Source organism: Poecilia latipinna, unplaced genomic scaffold (assembly GCF_001443285.1).
Source record: "Poecilia latipinna isolate Pla-1442-1.1 unplaced genomic scaffold, P_latipinna-1.0 Scaffold247, whole genome shotgun sequence".
Classification (NCBI taxonomy): domain Eukaryota; kingdom Metazoa; phylum Chordata; class Actinopteri; order Cyprinodontiformes; family Poeciliidae; genus Poecilia; species Poecilia latipinna.
The window spans coordinates 483,087-494,434 of NW_015112863.1; the positions used below are offsets into that span (position 1 = coordinate 483,087).

General features: G+C 40.3%; 1 protein-coding gene and 1 long non-coding RNA gene across 7 annotated transcripts in view; one reads left to right on the forward strand and one right to left on the reverse strand.

The window, feature by feature from the left end:
* Positions 1-11,348, reverse strand: part of mprip (myosin phosphatase Rho interacting protein) — a 77,229-nt gene that overhangs the window by 18,869 nt on the left and 47,012 nt on the right. For 2 of the 6 annotated variants that reach the window (XM_015032650.1, XM_015032651.1), the window contains exons 6-14: positions 9,746-10,034; positions 8,870-9,374; positions 6,238-6,385; positions 6,041-6,157; positions 3,730-3,786; positions 3,582-3,650; positions 2,369-2,458; positions 1,318-1,427; positions 1,166-1,204 (exon numbers count right to left, since the gene is read on the reverse strand). In XM_015032650.1, the coding sequence (XP_014888136.1) occupies positions 1,166-1,204; positions 1,318-1,427; positions 2,369-2,458; positions 3,582-3,650; positions 3,730-3,786; positions 6,041-6,157; positions 6,238-6,385; positions 8,870-9,374; positions 9,746-10,034 (1,424 nt within the window). Of the gene's footprint in view, positions 1-1,165; positions 1,205-1,317; positions 1,428-2,368; positions 2,459-3,581; positions 3,651-3,729; positions 3,787-6,040; positions 6,158-6,237; positions 6,577-8,869; positions 9,375-9,745; positions 10,035-11,348 lie in introns of those variants that run through there. The other 4 variants (XM_015032653.1, XM_015032654.1, XM_015032652.1 and 1 more) reach the window with 4 other exon arrangements.
* Positions 3,282-11,348, forward strand: part of LOC106947569 (uncharacterized) — a 12,250-nt gene continuing 4,183 nt past the window's right edge. Inside the window, exons 1-2 of the long non-coding RNA XR_001425017.1 lie at positions 3,282-3,397; positions 6,731-6,733. This is a non-coding gene — a long non-coding RNA (uncharacterized LOC106947569). The remainder of the gene's footprint in view (positions 3,398-6,730; positions 6,734-11,348) is intronic.

Genomic DNA, 11,348 nt, shown 5'->3' on the forward strand with positions numbered 1-11,348 from the left:
ATATGATGTGGTAATATGAAGTGGTAATATGAAGTGGTAATATGAAGTGGTAATATGATGTGGTAATATGAAGTGGTAATATGAAGTGGTAATATGAAGTGGTAATATGAAGTGGTAATATGATGTGGTAATACTATGTGGTAATATGATGTGGTAATATGATGTGGTAATATGAAGTGGTAATATGATGTGGTAATATGAAGTGGTAATACTATGTGGTGATATGATGTGGTAATATGATGTGGTAATATGATGTGGTAATATGATGTGGTAATATTATGTGGTAATATGATGTGGTAATACTATGTGGTGATATGATGTGGTAATATTATGTGTTATTACCAGAATTGTCATACAACTTTCTGTTTAATCTCGTAGCATTTCTCAAAATATTCCAACTTTTCTTGTATAATTACCAGTTTTGTTGTATTTTAATTATTATTCTGTTAATATTTTTACATTATTCTGATATTTTTACAGATTAAAATATTTATTCTGGTAATCCTACTTAATTATGAATATAATTGTTTTTATATTATGACAACTTCATTCTCTTATTATGATTATTCTTGTACTACTACAACTTTTTTCTCGTATTACTGAGACTTTGTTAACATTTTATACTTTATTCTCATTATTACGGCTTTATTTTGTGTAAGTACAATTATTCTGGTATCTTTATAACTTTACTGTTGTACAACTTTAATCTTGCAATATTATAATAAAATTCCTCTTTATTCTGTTATTTTTTATCATATTATGAATGATGACTTTTGTCTCAATGTAACATTTTTTGTGTTATTCCAACTTTATTCTAAAAATATTTTTACTTGATTCTCATTAAGAATATTATTCTAGTATTATCATGACTTTAATTCTCATATTACATCTATTCTGGTAATATTATGACTTTATTCTCATAATTATTGTTCCTGTTTTTCTAACACTGCATCATAAAGAACAGAGTGTTTCTGTAAATGTAATACTGCAGTCAGTGTCAGATCTGTCTGTCTGTCTGAACCGGCTGTTTGCTCTGCAGCATCAGTTTTATTCTGGCCTCTGCTGAAGCACAACATGACTGAGTCACATGACCACAAGCACGCCGGGACGGACACTGCAGAGCCATTACATCACGGCTTGAAATTCAACACACAAGCGCTCCAACCTGGGCTTCAGAACGGACAGTTTCAGAGAGATGTTTTTCCTGGAAGTGGGCAGAAAACACCGGAAGAAGGAAGAGAAAGAAGGGGAGAGTGGGTGAGGAGGGGCAGGAGGCGGCGTTTAGATAAATGAGGCGTTGACCGGGCCGGGGATTACCGCGTGACGTCGGGGGCGACGGTGGGCCGGACGTTCTTCATGATGGCCTGGATCCAGTTGCGGCGGATCCCGGAGGTCATGGCAGACAGCGTGCAGGCGCCGTCCTTACACTGGGAGCAGGCAGGCACAGCGTTTCATCAGAAAACACATTTCAGATGTTCAAAACCAAAAATAATCACATAAAACTGCATGAAACGGTAAAATTAAACCGCTTTAAAGCATTTCAGGGGAATTTGGAGACAAAATAAAAACAGATGAACTAAAGAAGGTAGTTTCAGTGCACTATTATTATGTATTAATGTTATTAATGGTGTCTTGTTACAGTATTCAGCCTTCTGCAGCAGGGAGAAGGTAAACTATGACAAAATGTTCTGTTCACAACTTTGGTAATTATAACTTTCCCAAAACGGGTAAAGCTAACTAACAATAAGAAAAGTATGTCCGTGTCTTTAATGAAGTTTATGAAAATATCCTTGATTTTTTGTGGAATTCTGACTTTTTTTGCCTCAGAATTCTGAATTTTTCTCAGAATTTTGAATTTTTCTGACTTTTGATCTCAGAAGAGTCTGAATCCTTAGAAAAGGTCAGAATTTGGAGAAAAAAAGTTTAATTCAAGTTGATTAAAATCTGATTTTCCATAAATTAAATCTTGAAAAACCAAAAACTCCATGAACCAATAAAACCGATTCGCCGCCCCGCCTCCTCTAGACTAACGCTACCAAACGGGCGACTGTGTTGGTATTTTTGCTCCACTGAATTATGATTAATCGGATTCCCTCTGGATGTTTTCCCTGCGGTTCCTCATGTAAACAAAGACGGGTCTGGCTGCGCGGATTAAGAGAGGAAGAGGTGGCGACGGCTGCATCTAATTTAAAACACACTGATGTCACAGAGATGGCAAACCAAAGTGCCATCCTCCATGTCAGACAATAAGCAGCGAGGAAGCCTGATACCAGAACCACAGGGAGTCTGGGGTTGTTTATAGACGGGCAGATTCATGTTCAGATTAACAACGTCGCATCAGAAACGACCAGAAAACATCAACACTCACAAGGATCTGGAAGCCGTAGTTCCTCTGGACGGGAAACTCCTTGACATCATAACATGTGGAGAGGTCGATTTCGCCATCCAGCTCCGAGGCCTGAAAGAAAACGGGTCAGAATCAGGAGAGAATTAATATTTTAGGGCTTAAAGTGCCCTGTTTATTCTATAGCAGCGGCTGCATTTCCATTACAAACTAGCTCAAATCTTTGTCGATATTCTGCTAATGTTACCACCGCAGTGTTTCTATTAAATAAGAATTTAAATTAAAATCACACATGAAAAAGTTTGATCATTAAAAACATGTTGCACCACTTCCTGTCGTCTTCTTCTTGGTTTCCACCAGTAGTAACATCTGGTTGTTGATCATGTGACTCGTGTGATGAGATTTATAAAATCAACCAAACTTACCTGGCCAAAACAAACACCTCATCCTAGCACCAAAACTTTACGTTTTTTTCAAAATTTACGTTTTTCCATTAAGCAAATTTATTTTCAAAAAGTCGAATTGTGCAACTATATGGTCAATGGAAACACAGCTGTTGTTACCTTCAGTTTATATATCAAATACGACTTAAAAGAAATCTGACTTCCTAATTCAGGGGTGGCCAAGTCCAGTCCTCGAGAGCTGCCATCCTGCAAGTTTCAGATGCATCCCTGCTTCAACACACCTGAATCAAATGACTGGCTCGTTATCAGGCCTCTGTAGAGCTGATCCCGGTCTGTTGGAGTAAGAATCCTTCTAAAACTTGCAGGATGGTGGCTCTCGAGGACTGGACTTGGCCACCCCTGTCCTAATTTATCATCTTGAAACTGGGCCTCTGTCTCTTTAAGAAACTCCTGCTCTTTCTGAAGCTCCGCCTCCAGGAAGTCATTCCAACATGGCTCCTCTATTAACCCTTTAACATTTTTACAGCCGTTGCTCTGAGAAGCAGCTCCTATAATGAGCTCAGCAGCTGGTTGCTAATTGCTGCTGGCTAGTCTGAAGGAGCTGATGTGGGAGGAGCTTCACCTGGGAGGCGGAGCTAGGTCCACCCAGGTTTTAGGTTGCCATGGAGATTAAAGGATTTCTCAGACATGCATGAAAGAATCAAATCACTTCATGTTTGGTTTTGATGAGGGAAAAACATTGAAACACGATTTAAAAAAAAAAAAAAAAAAAACATCCATTTTACATGACACTGCCTCTTTAATTCAGCTTTAAAGAACAATAAACTCCTCACCTCCTCAGCGATCGAATCTTTGTAGAACCTCAGGTTCTGGTCTGTCAGCACAAACCAGTGTTTCTTCCACTAAAGAGAAAAATAAAAGTCGGTTACATTAAATCAGCCAAGCAGAGGAGATTTAATCCTGCTAATGAGTCAAATTTACCACTCCGTCTTCATAAAGCTTCGTCATCCATCCTTTCTTAAAGTTCAGCAAATCCGGCTGCAGAGAAAGCAAATAGATAATAATAATAATATTTATCATTTAATTAGAGACGCAGAAAAAATCTGTTATATAGAGAATCGCAATTCCAAGTATTCAAAATGCTCCACAAATCTTTCTTTTTTTTGTTGCTAAATTATATTTTGAATAAGTCCTTGATAATTATAGTTTTTATTTAAGGAAAAAGTTTGTTTTTAAAATACATAATAAAATACTTTATTGATCCCCAGGAGGAAATTGATTATTTAACAAACTACTCCATCCAGTATCATTAAATACAAATAAAACCGTGAGAAAAATAAAATTTATAAAGAATATTCACATTAAAGTGCGATGTAAATATAAATAAATACATAAAATAAAATAGAAAGAAGCATGCACATAGAAATATGTACATTTACAATCAATAAATCTAAAAATGAGTCCAGAAAACATTTAGTGTTTTTAAACTATGATTTAAAAACACTCAGATTTGGGTATTTTAAATTTGACATGTTTCATTTTTTATGAATGTGTTGATGTGTCTTTAAGTTATCAAATAAATCTGTAATTCATTTATGCCTGTGTTTTAAAAGAAACAAACATTTAAGTGAACTCAGCATGTTTTCTCTGTATCGTATCGGCCGATACTAAACCACCGATATCGGTATCGGAAGTGAAAAAGTGAATCGGTTCGTCCATAAAAAATCCCACTGAAATTAATTTTTAAACCAATATTTATAAGACGACGCACAGAAGGATAATTAGTTATATTTTCTGACAGTCATCAGGTTGTTATAAGTAGGAAATTTTAAAATCACATATTGATAGATAAAAATCCTATTTTTTTTTTCTTTTCTTTAATGTTTTTCAGTGTTCTGAGTTTGATTCATATGGAACATAAAGGGCTTTAAAATAAATAACATCTGAAACTGTTTGCTACACGTTCCTCCAGTTTCTGCAGAGAAATGTCCGACAGAAAACCTGATAATCTTTGGGGCAGATAAAGTTGTGAAGCGTTTGCTCGTTAAGTTCGGAAGCGGAGCCTCGACTGCAGACTGACTGGCGGGACCTGGACCGTCCCTGTGAAACACAAACTGCTGCCTTGGAGCAACCTGCAGGCCGTTTATAGACGCCAAACTCAGAACATTCGCCTAGAAATGAGCCGTGTGATCGGCGGCGGTACCTTGTTTTGGTTGAGTTTCATCCGGTGAGGAGTCACCGCCTGGCACAGAGTCATTCTGATCGCCTTTAACTCATTTGTTGACAATCTGTTTCTGTCTCTGCCACGCAACTCTGCCTGCTTCTGAGCTGGTTATTTATAATCGGCAGCAGTGGCGGCAGTGGTGTATGTAGACGTGTGCATGGAGTGGGGGGGGGTTTGGCAGCTGCAGCCGGGACACAGAAATCAGCCACACGCTGACTGGATTACCCCGAAACAGACCACAGAGTCAGACTGGGAGTCACCGATGCAGATTGAAGCAGATTCACTGCACAAACACAAAATATTAACAAGTAGTTTTGTTCTGGTTTCCAGTGCAAATATCTTAGTGAGCTTAAAAGACGACAAAACTAACTTACAACTAACTTTTCAGCAAGATATAGGAGCTTGTTTTGATTAAATAGTTCCTTAATATTGGTGAGAAACTTCTAGTTCTACTGGTGCTGTTACCTAGCAACGCAAGCCGAGCCCAGCCGTTACCTAGCAACCAAGTTCTAGCTCCACTGGCTGATTATTTCACTTATAAGACATTTTTTCCAGTGTTATAAGAGCAATAACAAACCAGAGAAACCTGAGCATTTCTATCAATATTAAGAAATTATTGACTTAAACAAGCTTCTATATCTTGTAAATTAGTTTTGTACAAAGATATTTGCACTGGAAACTGTACAAAAATATTTGGTAAAATGTTGTGTTTGTAGTGTTGATAGCTGCAGAAATGCTTTTTTAAATTTTGTTTTCAGAATTTATAGCCAAGATTTTTTTTACCCCTCTTACACTTGTTTTTATGAACCCTTTGGGATGGATGGTTGGATGGATGGATGGATGATGGATGGATGGATTTATGGATGATGGATGGATGGATGATGGATGGATGGATGGATGGATGGATTTATGGATGATGGATGGATGGATGATGGATGGATGGATGGATGGATGGATTTATGGATGTATGGGTGATGGATGGATGGATGGATGGATGGATGGATGGATGGATGGACTGACAGACGGACAGACAGATGTTCAGCTGGTGGTTTTAGTCGCCACACTGACCGTCATTGAAGACTCTGAGGCTCTGCGGTCCAGAGACTTTGCTCTTCGTAAGTTGAGGAAGTTGGAGCTGGAGACGTCCGGCGCCAGGCGGTCCTTCCCCGTGTCCAGTGACATCTCCTAAAAATCACAAAACCATCAGAAACCGAAGGCGTCCGGCTTCACTTCAGCACTAATCAACCATCAGGACAGCGGCGTACGTGTTTCCCATCCAGACAACGTCTCTCGCTCCGGCTTTGTCTCTGGATCGCAGTCGTGTTAGCCGAGGTGTCATGGCCGCCGCTGCTGCTTGTGTCCATACGCTCCACTGATTGGTTCTCCTCAAACCGGCCGATGATCTGAGATCTCCTACAAAAACAAACAAAAAACAAAAAACAAAAAAAAACGCACCGATCAGTCATTTCTTCAAAAACTATGGAGCCCCCTAGTGGACATGGAGAATTATTTTCTGTACGTTCAATCACAATTAGTAAATACAGCCTGGTCTATTACAGAATAGAATATAATTTATTGATCCTCCATGGGAAATTATTATTTGTTGACAAGCTAGTCCCATCCAAGTGCTAATTATTAGTAAATAGAAATATAACCACAACATTTCTAAAAATATATATACAAGTGCGAGATTATACGTATTTAAATATGATTAAATATTAAATAAATTAAATAAAATAACACCAATAAACGGTATAGTGTGTTAGAGATAAACAGCACATTTAAAACCTTCTACATTTTTCTACATTCTTAACTCTTTGTTGAAAATCAATCTAACTTTGTGTTCATGTTTGTGAAAGGTTAAGATGGGATTGCACATAATACTGTCATTGCATAAAAACATGAAAACAATAGAAATTCCCCCCATGTCCTCTAGGGGGCTCCATAAAAAACAGATGAAAGTCAATATAAATAAAAACACAGAATACCAAAAATATTACAATATGAGAGTTTTGATTAGTTAAAACCAGAATTAAGGAAAACTTTCAATGTTTTTCAATATTAATGTCCTTTTGTTGCTGAATAACGGTAATAACTCCACAAAGATGCACCTACAGCTGAACAGTGGTGTTAAATGATGAAAGAGGAAATAATTATTCCAAGAATGGCTCATTATACATATTGCCGAGGCAGCAGCAATGAAAACAGTCAACGTTACCTGAAGGCACTGCAACTCGTAAGAGCAAATGTCTTAGAAATGAGTAACTCAATCTGGAGAGGTTAAACTGAATGTACAAAGGAAATGAGGTGAAACGGTGCGAGTGTGCGCTCCCAGCTGGTGCAGAGATGAAATGAGAGAAAGCAGGAATCAGCGGTGACCAGCAGGGGGCAGCAGGGAGTGGAGGGGTTGGCTGGGCTTTAGCTCTGAGAAGCTCGGTTCACAAGCCCTGGAAAAGATCGAAACAACAAAAGAAACTAGCAAGGCGGCAGGAGCAAAAGGTAGAAAGCACCAGAAAATGAGCATTTATCTCCCCAGAACCGAACCCAGTGGAGCGCAACGGCAGCAAGCAGGAGCAAACAGAGTAAAGACACAGAGTGGTGCTAAACTACTGGAAAGCTGAGTGTTTAAAGCATGGCAGGAACTAGTTATATCAGTGGTGGGCACTGCTAATGCAGAGCTAATATTTTAGTTAGTACTTTAGCTTACTTTGAAAATGTTTAGCGCACCTAACTTCCTCAAATTTTTTTTATTTTCAAATGTTCAATTAGTTTATTAGATCTTTATATTCATGCTTTTATTTTGAAGTTTGTTTAGGCAGCAGTTCACCTTTTCAGTGCTGCTGAAAGTTACGTTTAAGTCAGTTTGGCACTAGAACAAAGATTTATAGGAAGATTTAGGTTTTGTAGTGTGATGGAAAAGAAAATTCAATAAAAAATTTGATTAAAGACAATGCGAAATTCAATCTAATTGTTTTTCCTCCATATCCCCCAAAAGTTTAACATCCCTCTTGCGCCCTCTAGGGGACGGGAGCCTCCTTTTTGCTTCAGCGTTACCAAACCCAACGTTTCAGTTAGCAGTGCCCACCACTGGTACATACAGTCTAAAGCTCTTAATATTCAGGTTAATAAATCTCCTGCAGCTAAATGCATTTCAGCAGTCGCTGCGTTTCCATTGACCACATCACTGTGCAGTTTGACATTTCAAAAATAAATTAATTTAATAAAAATATGCTAAACCCAATTCTCTGCTAAAACGTTTTGGCCCCAGAATGAGGCGCTTTTTTTTTTTGCTGTCAAATTGGTTTATTTTGTAAAACTGCAGTGGAGTTTTAGATCCGTCACGGAACAAATAGTCCCAGAAGTTACTGTGATAAACGATAATATTGTTATCTGGAGACCATTTCCTAGTAATATAATTGCCGTAATTGAACAGCACATTTTCAAAGATAAATGAACTTTAAATTCTAACAAACATTTAACACTGGAGCTGGAAGACATTTTAAATATCCAAAATAAAGAAAAAACAACAAATAAAATGGAAATTATTGAGTTTGTTTTAATTTATTGTGTGATTAATTGATTTATTGATTATTGCTGGATGTCGCCACTGGAGCCATGAGGAAGAAGACGACAGGAAATGGATGCAGGATGTTTTTAATGTCTTATTGTGTGAACAAACTTATTCAGGTTTGATTTTAATCGTGTTTAATGGAAACACCTCCGGTGTGAAATTGTGATTTTTAGACATTAGCAGAAAGTTTTGTATTGAAAACGCAGCTTGTGATAAAATCTACTTTATTTATAAGGCACCTTTCAGGCAGACATAATTCAAAGTGTTAAAAACACACAGAATAAGAAAAAAACCGGTTAGAGTAACAGGAGGAGGTTTGTTCTCACCTGCGCTCCTCCCCAAACAGCCGCACCACCTCCTCCCTGCCGGGGCTGCGGGTCCGCTCCCGCAGCTCCTGCCGCCTCTTCTCGGAGCGGAAGGCGTCCTTGTAGCTCAGGATGCGGGCGCGGGGAACGTCGGACAGCGCCGTGTACTCCCTGCCGGACCGGCCGACCCGCCCGACGCCGCGCGCGGTTCCTCCGGCCCGGCCGCGCGCCTCCCAAGTGGGCGACGCCCGGCTGCTGGGCTCGGAGTCCAGGGAGCTCTGGGAGGAGCTGATGGTGGAGTAGCTCGGGGAAACCAGAGCTTTAGGGGAGGGGAGCGGGTCCGGGGAGCGCTGGGCGGCGGGGAGGTCCGGTTCGTACCTGGAAGCTCCTATAGAGGAGGAGGACGCCGAGGAGGAGAGGGGCAGGTGCTGAGGAGGCGCCGGGTTCGGCTCCGACTTGGTCTTCTCCAGGGAAAAGTATCCGCTCTCCACTCGGACTTTCCGGCCTGAGCCGACGGCGCCGCCGTCTGAAACGCAGGAACACGTCAAGTCAAACATCCTGTCTGCAGACGGCAGGAAATACGTTTTATTTCATGAGTTCACTGGGATTTCATTCATCACGAAGTAAAGATCATCCAGAATGGCCTTTAATCAAGATTAAAGAGGAAAGATGCAAAACTTTATTACAATAAAAACCTGGAAAGTTTGTGGTTGTAACATGAGAAAGTCTGGAATATTTCAGCAGGTAAAGCACCTTTTCCAGGCTCGGTTTTATTACACGTCGCTATTTTCTAATAAGATCGTCCAGGCTGGTCACAGGAACCTGAAGATGCTCACAGCCCTGCAGGTGATGCAGAGAACCACCTGATGCAATCTGGTAACCTGGCGGTTTCCTCACCGTCTCGCGTGGCGACGGCGGCGTCCGGCTGGCTCTGGCCCAGCTGGCTGAGGCAGGACGCGCTGCGGCTGCAGGGGATGGCGGCGCGTCCCCAGCGGCTCTGCTCCTGCCACAGGGTGGCGCGGCTGGTGGGGACCTGCTCGGCGTCGGCCATGCTGCCGGGGAGGCAGGGGATGCTGCCGCTGGTCACCGTGACCTTGGCCGGGCCCGGCTCCTGGGGCGCAGGGCGAGGCGGGGGACGGGGGCAGAGGGGGGAGAGGGCAAAACAGGAGGAAAGGTCACAGATCGACTACAAGGGGAGCGCACAGGAACAAAGGAAGACGTGGAAAAGTTACATTTTCATTTCAATTACGCACTTCTTGCAAAGCTTGCAAGGTTGTTGGATTGAAGTTAGCAGTAAGGCTGGGCGATCAATACGTCTTATTGATCAATCAGTTGGTTTTTGGATGGTGTTTCATCAATACGCTCAGAGTGATGTCATCACGCCAAGAGCGGCCATCTTGTTTTACAGCTTCTGTTAACTTTGAGTTCAGATCAACTTTATGACCAAATAGTTTTTTTCCTCTGGATTACGAGAAAAAACTCAACATTACATGAAAACTGTTGTACAGTAATGAAGTCACAAAATAGGACAACAAAGTTTTAATTTTACCAGAAACATTTATAATATTAGGAGAATAAATTAGTAATTTTATTAGAAGTCATCAAAACAATGAGGAATGCTGAGCGTCTTGTGAAGTTAAACTTTGGGGTCTATTTTACTTTTAAGAGATTAGCATCAAATTATTATCAGTAGCAGGACTTTGACACAAATCTGAACAGATGTAGAAGTAAAAACACTGAGGTGCTCATTAAAATCGCATTTTATCGCATTTTTAAGACGTGAAATTGTGTTTTTATTATAGTTTTTATTACCTCACTGCATAACGTACAAAAGGAATGACTGAAATAATTTTCAGCATTTGTGATTTTTTTATAGAAAAGAAAATTGGAGATGAGGCATGAAAATAATCTGTGATTTTGTTTTAATCCACATCGCCCAGCCCTGCCTGCCAGCGACGAAGCAAAGAGAGCAACAATCAGCAGGAGCTCGATCACAGCAAACAAACCTGCAATTCTGCTGGAAACACAGAAATAAAATATTTTGCAGAAATATTACAGCATTTTCAGTGATCAGCAGGTCCATCAAACTGTTGCAGGAGGAAAATTTAAAGCGAAGAAATCATCGACTTTCTTAGAAATCCAACATGCTGCTGCGCTAAAATGACTGGGTTTGCACCAGAATCAGGGATCGTAGTGATTATCTGCAGGAAGCAGCAGAGCAGACGGGTTGATTGGGCCGAAACTCACGGAGTCTCCGTTCATGTCTTCAGTGGAAAAACTCTGGGGGAGCGAAACGCCGTCCTGCCAATCACACAAGCTCTCCACGTTAGATCGTTCAGACGCAGGCAGGAAAATAAATGTTCACTTAATGAGACAAAAGGTTGGAAAGCGGAACTGAAACCGAAACGTTTTTCCTTTTTCCAGTCAGAGCAGGAAAAAAACTAAGTGACTGCTAATTCGTCTGAACATTTCTGAGCTTGTTCTACTCAGAAATTTTTAT